Source organism: Colletotrichum lupini, chromosome 10, assembly GCF_023278565.1.
Source record: "Colletotrichum lupini chromosome 10, complete sequence".
NCBI lineage: Eukaryota > Fungi > Ascomycota > Sordariomycetes > Glomerellales > Glomerellaceae > Colletotrichum > Colletotrichum lupini.
Window position 1 is genome coordinate 3,693,119 of NC_064673.1, and position 15,847 is coordinate 3,708,965.

At 49.9% G+C, this 15,847-nt stretch overlaps 5 protein-coding genes across 5 annotated transcripts; 3 read left to right on the top strand and 2 right to left on the bottom strand.

Moving 5' to 3' along the window:
- Positions 1 to 2,174: 2,174 nt before the first annotated feature.
- Positions 2,175 to 4,433, top strand: CLUP02_18244 (uncharacterized protein; the record flags this gene model as incomplete). Its single annotated transcript, XM_049297146.1, has 2 exons — positions 2,175 to 2,951; positions 3,006 to 4,433. 2 exons carry the CDS (start codon positions 2,175 to 2,177, stop codon positions 4,431 to 4,433), a joined length of 2,205 nt encoding a protein of 734 aa, XP_049138370.1.
- A 2,027-nt stretch (positions 4,434 to 6,460) lies between these two features.
- CLUP02_18245 (uncharacterized protein) lies at positions 6,461 to 8,091 on the top strand (the record flags this gene model as incomplete). Its single annotated transcript, XM_049297147.1, has 3 exons — positions 6,461 to 7,034; positions 7,120 to 7,390; positions 7,461 to 8,091. 3 exons carry the CDS (start codon positions 6,461 to 6,463, stop codon positions 8,089 to 8,091), a joined length of 1,476 nt encoding a protein of 491 aa, XP_049138371.1.
- A 936-nt stretch (positions 8,092 to 9,027) lies between these two features.
- Positions 9,028 to 9,900, top strand: CLUP02_18246 (short-chain dehydrogenase/reductase SDR; the record flags this gene model as incomplete). The annotated part of the gene is made up of 1 exon (XM_049297148.1): positions 9,028 to 9,900. The coding sequence occupies one exon, from the start codon at positions 9,028 to 9,030 to the stop codon at positions 9,898 to 9,900; it is 873 nt and encodes a 290-aa protein (XP_049138372.1).
- Positions 9,901 to 10,234: 334 nt separating this feature from the next.
- CLUP02_18247 (D-isomer specific 2-hydroxyacid dehydrogenase) lies at positions 10,235 to 11,376 on the bottom strand (the record flags this gene model as incomplete). Its single annotated transcript, XM_049297149.1, has 2 exons — positions 10,235 to 10,965; positions 11,031 to 11,376. The coding sequence occupies 2 exons, from the start codon at positions 11,374 to 11,376 to the stop codon at positions 10,235 to 10,237; spliced, it is 1,077 nt and encodes a 358-aa protein (XP_049138373.1).
- A 31-nt stretch (positions 11,377 to 11,407) lies between these two features.
- Positions 11,408 to 13,799, bottom strand: CLUP02_18248 (uncharacterized protein; the record flags this gene model as incomplete). Its single annotated transcript, XM_049297150.1, has 12 exons — positions 11,408 to 11,480; positions 11,575 to 11,706; positions 11,763 to 11,849; positions 11,911 to 12,131; positions 12,199 to 12,224; positions 12,340 to 12,538; positions 12,854 to 12,902; positions 12,975 to 13,013; positions 13,282 to 13,340; positions 13,410 to 13,448; positions 13,528 to 13,595; positions 13,673 to 13,799. The coding sequence occupies 12 exons, from the start codon at positions 13,797 to 13,799 to the stop codon at positions 11,408 to 11,410; spliced, it is 1,119 nt and encodes a 372-aa protein (XP_049138374.1).
- Between the last annotated feature and the right edge of the window lie 2,048 nt (positions 13,800 to 15,847).

Below are 15,847 nucleotides of genomic sequence, written 5' to 3' on the forward strand. Positions count from 1 at the left end.
TGCGTCGAGTGTTTTCGAGAAATTTTGCGAAACAGCAAGACACAACGGTCAGCGACCATATCGAGCACGAGTACGGTGTATGACAGCCGCTAAGCTTCTTCCCGGCGCTATCCACTACTATGAGGTGGTGTGGTAGGCTTGACTATAGGGATTGTACTTGCCGGGTGCTTGGAGTCCCAACTTTTTCCCAGCTTGAACTGTTCGGGTGCGACTGGGTTGAAGCCTGGTAAGGCGGTGGTGTGGGAGGTGTTGGTGCGGAACAAGGTGCGTGTTCGCAGACAGTAGACGCAATGGACGGACTGGTGTTGGGATGGGATGGGATGGTCCAAAGATGGTGTGCATGTCGTTGCTTAATGCGCTCGGTGGGTGTCGTCAACGTGCACCCGTCTTGTCTATGCGCACGAAATGAGGCTGATGGACGATATACTGTCTGCTCGCGATGTATCGACACTCTTTGAAGTCTTGCTTGATAAATTCCATGCAACGATTCGAAACATGGCGGAAGGAGTGGGTGTTGAAGTGACAACCGGCCAACTGTCACTCTCGGAGTCCGATATCAAGGGTCTGGCCGATGAAGAAAGGCGAATCAGAATGCCATGGGGCGCCAACTGTGACCTCATTAGCCTCATGTATTCGTGTGCGGGTTGTTCTGTTTTTAATTTTACCTTTTTCTCGTACATGATACAGCAGCATCTCCCGACTGCAACGTCTCTGACCGTCCAACAGGCCCATGACGGACCGCCATTTTCACAGGTCACTGGTGTGCGATTGGGCTTCAAACAAGCTGTTCCAGATACCCTCAAAGGTGGGATTCAAAGAAAGACATTCGCGACACTGGTCTCCGTGGAAGGTAAGAAAGTTGAACTGCAATGAGGTGCGCAAGAGGTGGCAGGCAAAGCCCCTGGGCCCCACCAGTGGCTCTTTCCAAGAACAGGGTGCGTCCCGCGCTGCGGGAAAGCGCTACTACGTAAACGCAGCTTCCCCCACTGCTATCCACCCACACGAGTCCTCTGATCCAATCAGATGACTCAACTCATGGAAGGCACCGGGTTCTAGACCAGGTCACCAGCATCGCCTGGTCCGTCGTGTTCCTTCCTCCCCAAATCCCAGTCCACCAAAGTCAACCAACCAGTTCCAGCCTGGTCCTTTTCTCTCTTTTTTTCTTTCTCTCTCTCCTCGGCCCTGACTCTTGGATACCAACTTCGCTTTCCCATTTTGAGTATCCCCAGCCTGCGCAATTCACTTGTTTCTGCTTCTCCCATGTTCATGCTGCACTGCACTTCTTGTTCAGCTTCTTGACCGGGGTCAAGCACTCTTCCTGGCCCCCCCCCCCCCCCATTTTGCATTCTCTTATCAGCCAAGCTCCCGCCGTTCGTCTGCTTTCTCCCACGAACCTCTGGTCCCCTCTGCAGATACCTACCTACGCCTTCGAATCCCCGGGCGAACAAGACCTGACGCCCATCCGCTATTTGTCCCGCACCTAGCGTCTGCTTCCTGCATACGTCCTACAAAGTCCTATTTCCTAGATACGGATACCTTCTGTTAACGACCCTTTACGAACTTGACGAAACGAAACCAACTTCTTCGCATCTCATCTAAGCTCAGCTCTGCATGCAAGTGCGCTGACGCAAGCTGGTGTGGCGAAGACAGACTGCCGCCGTCAATACGAGCAGCACACCACCAACTATCCGTACGCACACTGCGCTACCTCCGCACACTGCGGCGACTCCATCCTACTCGGACCCAATTCCTCGACACAGCCTCCCAGCGAACGTCTATTCTCACATCCCGCAAGGGGGGAAAAAGCTGCTGTTCGACCCCTCCACCACTATCGACCTCAAATTCCTCTTCTCCGATCCTACTATTGCACACTACCCTGTCCACAAGACGACTGTCCGACCCGCCCAAGCTTCGCCAAGATTGTTGACATTCGCCTGTTCCCGATAGCTGATAATCCGCGAAACGTCGAAGCACACAAGTCGAGTCTCTACGTTACTTCTACCGATTGAGGGTTTCTATGCCTAACGCCCTGAACATTTTCGTCAACACGTCTACCCCCGATCTTTCATATCGTAACTAGGTTAAGCGAATGATCACGAAAGTCGAATAACAAGGGTCCCTCTCTTTGATACATCACCCCGGCGACCAAGTCGCCGGCGTACCCAACCGCCGCAATGGAGCAATCCGCGGAAATATTGACGGCGGCGCATGAGATATACGCACGGATGGGCGGTTCAACTGGCGATACTGCCACGAGACCTGCCTCATACAAGGCCATTGGTATTTCCTTGGCTGTAGCCTCCGGCGCATTTATCGGGACCTCCTTCGTCATCAAGAAAGTCGGTCTTTTGAAGGCCAACGAGAAATACAATGAAGCTCCCGGTGAGGGCTATGGCTACCTCAAGAACGCCTGGTGGTGGACTGGCATGACCCTGATGATTTTCGGCGAGATCTGCAACTTCGTCGCATATGCCTTCACCGACGCCATCCTCGTTACCCCGCTAGGCGCCTTATCCGTTGTCCTGACTGCCATTCTATCCGCCATCTTCCTCAAGGAACGCTTGAGTATGGTGGGCAAAGTCGCATGTTTCCTCTGCATTGTTGGCTCTGTCGTCATTGTCATGAATGCGCCCGAGAATTCTGCCGTTGCCAACATTCAACAGATGCAAAGCTATGTCATTCAGCCCGGGTTCCTGTCCTATGCCGGCGTCATCCTCGTCGGCAGCGCCATTACCGCGTGGTACGCAGGGCCGAGATGGGGCAACAAGAATATGCTGGTCTATATCTCCATCTGCAGTTGGGTTGGAGGTTTGAGTGTTGTAGCAACGCAGGGTTTGGGTGCGGCAATCGTGGCCCAAGCAGGCGGCGAGGCTCAGTTCAACAAATGGTTCACCTATGTTCTGCTGGTCTTTGTCATTGGCACTTTGCTGACAGAGATCATTTACTTGAACGTGAGACATCTGTTTCCACATGGCTGAGAAACGCAAGGCTGATTGAAATCACAGAAAGCATTGAATCTTTTTAACGCCGCCCTCGTCACACCAACATACTACGTTTACTTCACCAGCACGACCATCATTACTTCGGCAGTGCTCTTTAGAGGTTTCAAGGGCACTCCCACTGCTATTATTACTGTGGTCAACGGCTTCTTGACCATCTGCGCCGGTGTTGTGCTACTCCAACTTTCCAAGTCAGCCAAGGATGTGCCCGACACCGCAGTCTTTGCCGGAGATCTTAACCAGATTCACACCATCGCCGAACAAGAACAACCCGAGACCGAGCCCAAGGCAGACGCTATCCGTGGAGCTGCTGCGATCGTGCGTCGCTTCTCCTCCGCCAGACAGAAGATGGAAGAGGCCGAGTTCAAGCGATTACAGGAAGAGAAGATGCGAGAGTCGCTGGAGCCTGTGAGCGAAGATGGCCAGCCCGTTTACGAATGGGACGGGATTAGAAGGCGGAGAACTATGACGGTTGGAAGTCGAAGCACCAGAGGAACGATACGATCGCCTTATCCTCTCTCGCAAGCCGGTATCCCTCACACACCGACTGTCATCCCTCCCGCTTCTCCCCAGGCCCATCCGCCTCTCGGCATGTCTCATTTCCCCACTGAAGAGGAGCTGGCAGAGCACGATCGGCCTTCTTCTCCCGGTATGCTTTCAAGCATTGCAGGTACCATCCGAGAGCGAGCACGTAGTGTTCTGTCGCCGAACCAGCCCCAGTTTCAGGATCCAAGGGTTCAGAGCCCAATGCATCCAGTTCCCTTGACAGAAATCGCCGTTTCCACGATCAAATCAGACGATGACCAGGCACCGTACTACGGCAAGAGCAGAGAGCATGTGTACGGGCTTCCAGCTGGTGAACATGGCGGCTTGGAATATGCCGGTGCTGCCGGCGTGTATGACCAGCGTGCTGTGTCGCAAGGTAGTGGCTTTAGCGGCACCAGCTCGCATCTCGCACCTACTCCACCACCACATTCAGCGAAGAGACAGTTCTCCTTCTCCAACGTCTTCAAGAGACATCACGCTGATTCACCGCATCACGAGGACGATCACCAGCAGCAACATCCGCAGCTTCGACCAACCAGCCGCTATGGCCTTGGTTCACGGGGTTACTCTAGTCCGCAAGTCAAGAACGCTACTGAAGAGGAGCGACTTGGTCTTGTAAAGGGAGACTCTCGCTCGATGCCTGCCTTGCAACGCTATGATGATGAAGATGATGAGGAGGACTCGTTCAATGACGACAAGTTGAGGCATGTGGACTCGAGCCCGAGCCCACCGCAGGCCTCGAGATACGGACGCGGTATCACAACGCCGCCTAGGAGAGGAAGTGATGGACGTGATACGGACTTTGAGTCTGAAGCACCCACGCCGCCTCCTCATCGGTCACAGCCTGGCGGTGGCGGTGGCGGTGGCCGACCTAACGCATTCCTCTGAGCGTATAATTAGCATGATTTTGGATTGATTCAACGCCGAATATGACATGACATGGAAGGCTTTCTGCTTGGATGCCTCGGGTGTTCTTCGCCTCTGTAAAAGTAATGGACGAGTGGGTACATATTAGCATTGGGAGAGGCCGCGTCCTCATGATATGGGTAGACCATGGGAGGTCAACTGTAGATGGGAGAGAACAGGCCCAGTAGCCTTGAACATGAGCAAGGGCCATTGTTGGCTCATCAATACTTATATAAAACACAAATACAAACACGTCAAGCAAACATCCTTGGCACCGACTTGCCATCAATGTCAGTGCTTGCAGACTGGGCAACTTTTCTCGGTGAACACATACAACAACGACGGTCGACTTGAGCGTAAAGAGTGCCTACTCTGCTACCCCTTGACTCTTCAACTGTGTTGGGCCGCAGGGTATAGAAGCATAGCACCCTTGAAGGGTATGGCCAAAAAGTCAAAAGAGTTCACCCCCCCGGTGGCGAATGGGGACTACATCTCTGGTGCTCATGCTGGGACTCGAACACGGGACCTCTGAGCCTTCACCGATTAGGCTGTTCGTGGACTTCAACCACTCCACCACCCAGCCAGTTTTGACCTGACCCCCAAGGGGGCGCTTGCTGGCTGGTGACTGGAATGGAAGGAAGGGAGTATATATGGGCTGGTGGCTGTGGTGTATTGGGGTTGGAGGGATACGGTCGAAGGGGTTCTCGTCATGGTTTGGATCACTTTTGGAAGGTGCGGTCCAGCCACTGCCTCTCGAAAACATGTGTCGAAGCTGAAGCAAGGTATATAGGCACGGCAGGTATTGTGGGCTCGCAAAACGCACATCTGAGAGCGTAAAGGGGGAAAAAACATGATACGTATGCTTCACAGTCTGGTTACAAAAACAAATTTCGGCGTGTGCTCTCGGTGTCCGTTTCCTTGTCCCCTCCAACGAGGATTAATATGTTCTGGATTAGCTAGGCAAAGGGTCTCAAGAGAGCTTTACAATCATTTTAGAGTAACACGAGTAACACAAAGCAAGGATAGATATCTTCCTTCAATGCTATGGCCATATGCTCTTCACTCGTATGCAAGGGACAAACGCAAACAGCTGAGCAAACTTGGTGCAACTCCAGATGTAGAGCTTTGCATGAAGCTGTCTGCACAGAGTGTTGGTATCTTCATCCAGGAGCCGTATTTGATGCAAGCTCAAGTAGGAACAAGAACATCACAGTAAGCTAGCCGAGAAAGATCTATGAGAGAGGCTGAGAGCTGTATTGATGTTGTCTCCGGTACATTGTTTGGTGTCTAGCTGCTTACTGAAACATCGTAGGATCCTGCTACGTCGTCTATATGAGGCAGTCTCTCGGCGCCATTAAACGCACCTAGCAAAGAAAATCAGGATTTCACATATGGTTATGTGCCTTGTGGCCGCGCAATGATGAGGTTACGCGTTTGTGGTCAAAATCCAGGAGTGACATGCATTCTTACTACCCACACAACCTCCACGTCGTGCCTTAAATCCATAGACACATGCATATATAGCTAGCTACCTGGAATAATTTTTCTGAGAAAGCGATGTTGAAACATAATGTGTAGTCACAACTGGACTGGGTGATTTCATCAAACCAAGTAATGGCCTCGTTAGCAGGGGAAAGAGCGAATGAGTTTTCCTGCATTGAACCTTCCCTCTTAATCACGTTGAGTATTCGCCTCCTTCACCTTTGAGCCTCTTGAATACCCTCACTGACCGCCTCGCTTGAGAATTAGCTCATTGTCTCTTCCCACAAATCTCATTATTTCACAGCTTCTGGAGGACGAATCTTTTCTTTCCTCTACACATCCCTTCAACACACAATCTTCTTCTCCAGGCACCTCAAACCTGGAGATTTCTTTCCCTTTAGTTCACTGAACAAAACTTTCCAACTTCTTTGTTCTCTGCACAATCTTCACAGTCAATATTCTATCCCCGTTTTGCGCAATCAACAACTTCCTTCACGCAAGTTCACCATTCTGCTCTGCTAGAAAGTATGGTAGCTTTCAGTCTCGCCTCTGCCTCACCCGAGGGAAAGGGAGTCATGATGGGCATCTTCTTGCTCATTTCACTCTTCCTCCTTGGTGTTGACGGCGCCCCTGCTCAGGATGGCCGAGTCATCCCGCTCGAGTATGACTGGGACCCTGCTAACCCTCCCCCCTGGACTATGCGCCCCGAGGATCGTGAGCGCTTCCTTGAGAACGACATTTTCAACATTGGCAAGCGCAACAACGAGATCGGTAACTTCACCTCCGTCGCCCCTCTCAACTACACCTGGGACCCCGCGAACCCGCCGCTCTGGGCCATTCGCCCCGAGGATCGCAACGGCTCTTCCCATGCCAACACCAAGGCCAGTAGCGAGCATATGAATGCCGCTTCCGTCGAGCCCTGTTCGGACAAGACCAAGCCCGCCACGCTCTATTACGAGTACAAGGCCGAGGACTGTCCTCCCAAGAACAAGTTCCTTTCATTCAAGGCAGGCAAGATGAGGTTTGACACTTGTGCGAACTGGGACACTGGTGGCGATTCGAGATGGTGGAACGACGGATGCACTTCCTTCTGTCAGCTTCGTGAGTTCAGATCTGATGAACCTTGTTGTTTTCAAGTTTCAAGTTGCCTTGTTCAAATACATGCTGACTTGTCTTTCCTAATTAGGAACCACTTTCGAGTGGGCTCAAGAAGTTCCTTTCCCGAGTTCCGACTGTCATTCTCCCATCAAATGCGGCATGACTGATTCTGAGTCAGTGGGTTCAGGCTGGAGTGTTGGTGCAAGCACCAAGCTTCAATTCCTGAAGGCGTTCAAGGTTGGTGTCTCTGGCGGTTGGTCTCACAACTACGGCCAAGCGAAGGGCAAGAAGTGGGACATCAAACTAGAGGCGGGTGAATGTGGCTACTTCACCTTTGTTCCTGTCAAGAAGGTTGTCTGGTAAGTAGAGCATCCAAAGCTCACGCTGACAAGATAGTGACTTACTTTACTAACATCAATGTTCCGTTAGTGGTGGCATGACCACTGCCAGCCGAAAACCTACAATCTGGGATCTCAACTCCTGCGCTGTCGAAGGCATACAACCCGTCAACTGGAAGTCCTGCGATAACCAAATGTGGATGATCGAGGGAGAGAAAATGAATGGCCAATTCTCTGGAAACTTGGTCCCTGACGGCGTCATCATCTTCGTCTACACCGACTGTCGCACTCGTCTCCCCATGCCCATGGAGAAGCAAGACCCTGTCTACCGAGCCCCCGGCGTGGCGCTTGCTCACAGCGTCATCGACAGCATTCAGCAAGGCTGGGTCTGGAACACTTGCTACTTCTGGAACATGAAGGTCCCGGGCAAGAGAGCGCTCTACATCCGCGGCTCAAACTTCAAGGACGGTGTCATTGGCACTTTTGGGGAGAACGTCTCCAAGCTGGTCCGTTCTTGTGCTGGAGAGGGTGGAGTTTCCAACATGGAGTTCGACTGGTATTACAATGGTAAGCCCGATGACACGCCCAAGGAGAAGGGTCCGGTCTGGATGTATCAGGCGGATGTACCTGACACCATTCGACCTGGCTGCATTGGCGAGGGACTCATGGACATGGGTGCTGTCACTCAGGACCAGTGCGTTGGAGACAAGCTCCCGAACTGATTCACTACCACACTGATTCAACCTGAGAAAGGGCGACATACGAAGCATCGACAGTAGGGATGGATCAATGATGATAATGAGGATTGATGGGCGATGAAGATACCTTTTCCGATGGCTCTGGCAGCATGACAGATGGCTAGACAAACTCGGGATAAGCCAGACAGTAGAAGAATTCTACAACCTGCAAATAAGTTTTTCAGTGTCGTGTGCGCGTGATCTGATCGTACTCAGCCTTTTGATTCCCTGATGCGCTCCAAACATACATGCGTTTCTCGTTGTACATACTACATATCTAGTGTGTAGTTGACGCCAGCTTGACCGCGAACATACGGTCGAGAAGTCCGTATGGCCCAATCCGAAAAGTCGATTAACCTCGGGAAGCCTGGGCAAAGCCAGGCAAATTCACAACCAGCATGGATAGTGAGCTTATTCTGCTTAAAAATGCTTGAAGGCGCTATTTTATTGCAGAACCTTGTCCCCAATCTCGTTGCAATAAGGGAGCAGATTCTCAGCCCAAAGACATGATTCTGACAGCGAAGAAGGAGAGATGAGGGATGGTGTGTGCTTAATACATCTCTCCTCACACACTGAGAGTTCAACCTAAAGTTTGAGTGATAACACTCATTGCCAGATGTTATTGGTCAATGGAAGCCTCCCTTGTCTTCATTCGGGAAATAGACGCGCCGCTGGGTAAACTCGTCTGATATCCCAGGCAAAAGCTTCAGACAAACTCCAACGAGTTGGACATCTTACCTCCTTCGCCTTTAAAGCGAGACCGAGCTTCCGAGTCCTGAAGCGGGCCTATTTAAATGGCCATAGCTCCGCGAGCTAACCCTTCGACAAATCGACGAAGTTTCCATGGGAGAGGATCTACACAGCTATCTCGGGTTTTCATGTCTAGTAAGAATACCGATACCTAGTTAAAACACCATAGCCATGGCATTAGACGCACTCCCAATCATGGTTATCATCGGCGGCGGCGGGATCGGCTTAGCAACAGCCCATCGCCTCGGCGGAGGCCACCACATCCTCTTCGCGAGCCGCTCCCCGTCCACCGTCTCCGCCGGCGCCGAGTCCCTCAAACAAGCAGGCCACAAAGTCACGGCGCAGCAAGTCGACGTGACATCCTACGAATCCGTCGCCTCCCTCGCGAAAACGGCCTCGTCCCTGGGCGGGGCTATCGAGACGGTCGTCTTGACCTCGGCACTCAGCCCAACGATGGGATCAGCAGAGATGATTCTCGCTGTTGATGTTGTCGGCACGGCAAACGTGATTGAAGCGTTTGGGAAAGAGGTCGAGATGCCGTACGGCTCGTCGGTCGTTTGCGTGGGAAGTATGGGCCAGCACATGATCCCGCCCCTCTCGCCGGACCTCGAACGACACCTCGCGACCGCGCCGCGGACATCCCTCCTCGAGAACAAGGAACTCCATGAGCTTATCGCGGGCGTCAGCGCCACGGCGTACTGCATCGCGAAAAAGGCGAATAGTCTACGCGTTCAGGCGGCTTCTGCTTCAGAGGCGTACGCAGGAAAGGGCGTGCGGGTGAATCTTGTTGCGCCGGGGATGACGGAGACCAAGATGCTGGCGGCGGAGATGGAGGGGTCGAGCGGGGCGGGGATATGGGAGATGATGAAGGCGCATCCTTTCAAGAGGGCTGCGACGGCGGAAGAGGTTGCGGATGCGGTTGGGTTTGTTGCGGGGTGTCGGTATGTTAACGGGACGGGTGTGTTGATTGATGGGGGGTGGTTGGCGAAGTTGAGGTGGGGTGAGGGACCGATTGTGGAGGAGATGAAGAAGCATTTGGCGTAGGGATAGATTATGCTGATGTGATGCTTTGAAGATAGGTAACGATCTTCCTGGAGATCGATAGTTGGTGTACGTTAACAGAACGAGACTTTTCCTCAATCTTAGACTTCGTTTTCATGATCACTGGCTAGGACCCTTGGACAGCACTTCAGTTCGATCGATGACATGTGAGCGATACTTCATCACCGTTCATCTACAACCGAGCAAAAGTACGATGCCGTGGTACAAAGACTTTGAAACAGAACTTCAGTTTGTTCAATTAATTCAATATGTAACTCCTTGGTTTTCCGTGGTTATACTACAATCCAGGCCCCGTTTTCATAAATTCGTATCCTCGTTACAGACGGCTCTTGTTGATCAGATGGGCATTGACAGGCGTGACGGCCTTGCCGGTGCTCGCAAAGGAGAGAATGTTCTCCATACCAAGCCTCTCGAAGCCCATGTGGGCATCCAGAGAAGCACCGGCGTTGTGCGACAGAACCTCGACGTTCCTCATCTTGATTAGCTCCTTGTTCACATGAGGTTCATTGTAGTGCACGTCCAAGCCAACAGCCGAGAGGTGTCCGCTCTTGAGCGCGGCAACAAGCGGCTCCTCCTCAATGAGCTTTCCACGCGCAATGTTAATGAGCTTGGCGCCCTTCTTCATCTTGGCAATCGCAGCAGCGTCCAGGAGCGTCTTGCCCGCAAAAGGCGTCGCCGTCAACACGCAGTCGGCCGTGGCGAGCAGCTCGTTCATGTCTTTGATGTACGTTGCGTTCGACGACTTCTCGAGGTCGGCGGGCATGCGGACGACGTCGTTGTAGAGGATCTTCATGTCGAAGGACTTGTGGGCCTTTTCGGCGATGCGGCGACCAATCTTGCCGAAGCCGATGATGCCCAGGCTGAAGCCGTTGGGGTTGCGCGAGACGGCGCCGAGGTTCTTGTTGGCGTCGACGAATTGGTCTGGGTCGCCTGAGCGGGCGGCGGCGGAGGACCAGGAGAAGAGGCGGAAGGTGGAGAGGATGAGCCAGATTGCGCCGTCGGCGACGGATTCTGTGCATGCTGCGGCGGCGTTGCAGTAGATGATGCCTGTGCAGTAGAACTCTGGTCAGCTTCTGGCTCATGGTTCAATTGAGGCGTCAAGAACCCTCAACATGGTCTTCTTCTGGCGCTGGTGTCGTGGGGGTACCAACCTCGGCTCGCGAGAGTCTCTGTGTCAACCCAGTCAAAACCGGCGCCGGCGCTGGCGTACACCTTGCATGAAGAGGGCAGAAGCGAGATCAGTTCCTTGTCCCAGTTGCCCATCTCGCCTCCCGTGTTCCAGAAGGGGCGGTAGATGGCGAAGAAGTCGCCAAACTTCTTGTCCTTTAGTGCTTGGATGAACTCGGCGCGCGGCATGCTGTATGACCGGCGGATGTCGAACTTTGAAGTGAATTCCTTGTAGAGGTCATGGTTCCACTTGATGTCGTCGCCGAGCTGGAGAACAATTGGCTTGCCCATTTTGACTGCTTGTATCCGTACTTCTGTTGTGCTAGTGGTTTATTGGTTTGAGCCTGGTACTGTCGTGAGTGAAGGGGAGAAATCGTGAGTTGAAGAGACGAGAACTGGAGGAAGGAGTCGAGCGGGATGATCAGTCAATTGAATGAATTGAGCTTGCTAGAGCTCGGTGAGCTCTCCGCAGTGATGTATAAATCAGACGAGTCGTGCGCTCGGAATGTCTTGCTTTGGTTGCTCTGCATCATAATCAGCAGGCCCCGATTGGGTTTGAACATGTTTTTGTTGGGGTTTTGCCGGCGATATTTGCCATATTCGGAGAGCTTTGGGGTAGCTCTCCCGACTGCCGGCAGTAAACCCTGGCGCTAAGTGGAACGGCCTGCAACGCCTACGTCGAGCTACTGGAGGCTCTGAAGCTAATGCTCCCCGCCCCCCGCAAATAGCCCGCAACGGCTCCATAACCCGCGGGGAATTTCAAGCTGTGACGTCCCCAGTGGCTCCATTTGCCGGTTGGTCCAAGGACGGTCAACAGCCCCGAACCCCGCCAAGCCGAGGACCACCGTGACTTCGGACTCGGTACGGATGGTGGGATGCTCCCCATCGCCTACGGTCTGCCTGGGTTCACCGCCTGTGTTGACTTTCCGAACCTCCGTTTGCCTAGGCTGAGAGATCGTGAGAAGTTCGCTGGTAGCCTGGTGGTAATTGAACTCCATCCGGCGAGTAGTCCGATCAACTGATAGTTTGGGAATCGCCACGATGACCTTGAATGAGAACAAGGCATGATTGCAGATAAATGCATCAGAGATCTGTCGGAGAATTGAAGAGAACTTTAGTCAAGTGTGATATACTAGTAACTGTTAGCCTGTTGCTCGCCTCCAAGATCAGGTTTCAATGGCTATCGATCTTGCCATTTTTCTTGTTCTGCATCGAGGCCATTTTGCAGAGTCTTGAGGCATATGTTTGGGTCACCTAGACAACCATTGTGCTGCAATCTTCTCCAAATATGAATGATGGAGTGCCTCAAGCCTTCAAAATGTATTTGGTCGAAAATCTCGCAAGTCTGTTCATCGGGCCTTGTCGCAATGGCATTGATCTCGGTGTGGGCTGACGTCCTCGAGACAAAAGACGGAGCAAGCGAGTTCCAGATGCAATAACTGCCAATTCTTCGCTGAACTGTGATCGTGAACGGATTCAATCAAGAGAGCGGAACACAGTAGACAGTGGCTAGACAAATAAGTACAAATACCCATGCATGACTTATCTTATCCGCCAATACTAAGGTTCAGTAGGTTAGCTCGTAATTCACGTACAAGTTCAGACGAGGATTGCCAAAAGTAAAACAGAAAAAGAATAGAAAACAGGGCTGGTGATCACTTACTTTATAATTCACAACCCTGCCCGGACTTGATTCACTTGACCAGCGCGCCCCTCAGTCAACCCGGACTCTGAATTCATAGGAGTATTTGTTCATTTAACCACTCACCCACCTCGCGCACAGCTTGACCTGACCTCGCCGAACTAGACGGGCGCTGCTGTGTTGGTGACAGGAACGAAGATTAGACCCCTTAAGTACCTAGTGCCTGTGGTAAGTCATAGGCTGGTACGTCACGTGGACAGCCGTCTCATTGGAAGGAGGGACGCAGCTGCGGGAAGGTGCTGGCTGGGCTGTGTATACTCCCGGCCAAAAAGAGATCCGGCAGGTATATTTACCTTACTCTCTATTACTGCACCTGCCCAAGCGTCATATATCCAGCAAGGTAGGTTAGGAATTTTCCTGGGGGATGATCTTGAGATAGCAAACCCTATCAAGTTCCAAAACGCCGTGAGGTGAAATTGCGAACATGTAAAAGACCCCCCGATCCATTATTAAACTTTGGTGAATTAGCATTGCCTGCTCGCTTTGATGTACACATATTGGTTAAGGCAGTAAGATGGCATAGACCGACGAACAGATCAATCGTAAGAGGAGCCTAGTCAACATTTTGTTTGGCCGTGTCCTCTAGCCACATCATTTTATGTTCAAAGCTGTAAAATCTGACGTTCAATGATCTCTCAGCGCTAGTATAGCGGAAACAGAACTATCATCATCCAAAGTGCCAACTTAGGATAGCCTCATACATCTTGCGGCAATAATAAGTCTTCCTTAGTCTCTCTGACATTCAAGATTATTAGACCAAGGTCCCAAGCCTCCCGATCACCGCGCAAATGCTGTTTGGTGCTGGCGACTAAAAATGATGGAGAGGTGAATATGGCCGCCCGCACGAGCCTTGGTCGTGCATACTCCTACCTCAGTAAAGCCAACTTGAGCAATAGGTATTGCGACACCCCCGCAGGCCGAAATCAGGCTTGGTGACACTCTCAAGTCGGCACTGGTTTTGGACCTTAGAGGCCGGCAGTCGTATCCCGACGATCAAGCTTCCGGGCGCCATAACTATTAGCGTTACAGTCGCTAGGTGAAATTAAGTTGCGGAGAGCATTATAGTGTCAATAGGTGTGCGACACAGGGAAGAAGCTCACAGAGGCCAACTGCTATTAGGGTCTAAAAGAGGAATTACTAAAATCTGCCCTTCCCTCGAGGTATACTACTAGCGCTCTATATATACCTAAGCTACTCTTTTATTACTTAGTCCCCCTTTTTATACCCCCCTAAGTTATTTTTTAATTAACGAGGCCTAACTAGCGAGGCTTAATAAGGTGCTCCCTCCCCTAGGCTTTATCCTAAAGCCCGCTTATAGTTTACGTACGCTACGTTAATCCCTTATTTAAGAGGTCCTTAGATATATAATACGAGGGCGGGTATAGGCGGCGCTTATTAACCTAAATATAAACCTCTTACTCTAGATAATAGCCCTATAATTTTATACCTAGGTCGCTCCTATTTATAAGCCGTCCTTATAACTACCGGTACTTAAGTAGTCGTCGCCCTATTTTTATTTACTAATATTAACCCCCTTCTAAGCTACTATAATTCTAAATTCCTTTTTTTTTTTTTTTATAGTTATCTTTTTTATATATAGTCTTTTATTTTTATTAGCGTCTGCGCTACTCCCTCGTTACGTAGATATTACGGCTAACGAATATTTTTTAAATCCCTATTTTTATATACTCCCTATGCCTAAGTAAGTCTTTTTTAAAGTCGTTTTATAGTTATTACTAACTTATTTTAATATAACTATAGCCCCTAATCGTAGCGTTACTATTATTAGTAACGGAACGGTTATTAACGCTACGGGTACGCTTAGTAGCGGCCGCGGTAGTAGTTTATTTAAAAAGCCTAATATCCTCTTTACTTACCCTAATTTCGTACGTATATTACTATTTATATACTACTTATATTAACCGTTATAAACTCTTATTAAAAAGAAAAAAAAAGCGAACGTTAAAAAAATCGGGGTCGGCTAAGTACGCCCGCTCCCCTACCCTACTTACGTTATATATAAAGCGCTCGATCTAAAAGCCGAGTATTATAATTAGCTAGGTTAGTAATTTATAGCCCCTAGTTCGCTTTTTTATTTAATACTTCTCTAGGATTTAGCGTGCGTTATATTAAGTATACCGTATAGAACTATTTTTATAAAAATATAATAAGCGCTTAGCGCTATTACTACTCTATTACTTTTTTTAAGTATTATATTAATAGCGTCTTAGGTCTTTAAGTCCGTAGAATTTATAGTACGAACCTTTTAGAGTATTGCACTCGCTTTTAATAGCGACGTTTATAATTTAGAAGTTTATTACTCCGTTATCGCTCTATTATCGCTACTACTTAGGTTATTAATATTATTTTATAGCTTTAGTAAACTTATTAAATCGCTATTAGTAATGCGCAGAGGGCGCTTAAGTATACTAATAAAGAGGCCCGCTCGACCCCCGTTATTAATAATAATAATAATAAGGTAGCTATAAGCTCCTCCTGCGCTACGTTTTTATCTTATAATAATATTATAATCGCGCTACTTTATACTATCCGTAACAAAGTACGCCGCTTTAATAATATTCTAGCTAATATATAGTCGCCCTACTTATGCTCTATATTTATAACTAATTATTTATAAATTCGCTAATAGTAAGGAGATTATTTCTTTTATAACGACCCCTAGGATAATAGCTAGGGCGGCCCTTTTATATATAAGGGCGGTCCTTTTATAAATAAGAGCGGTCCTTCTGCGCGTTATAAAAATTAAGGAAACGGTTAATAATTAGTATATTTACGCTACTTAGTTATAGCTATATAGCCCCCTTTTTTTATTATTAATAACTAGTTCGCTATGTTATTAGGCTCTTTAGGAACTAGGGCGCGCTACCTAATTAAAACTCGTTCTTTATATATACTAATTAACGCTACGTTTTCGATATACCTAGCTAGCTCTTATATATCTTCGTCGCTACTATATCCCTTTTACCGGATTAAGTATTATCGCCTCCTCTTCGGCCCTCTATATTATATAATATCTTTTATTTCGTAAAGTAGCTCCCC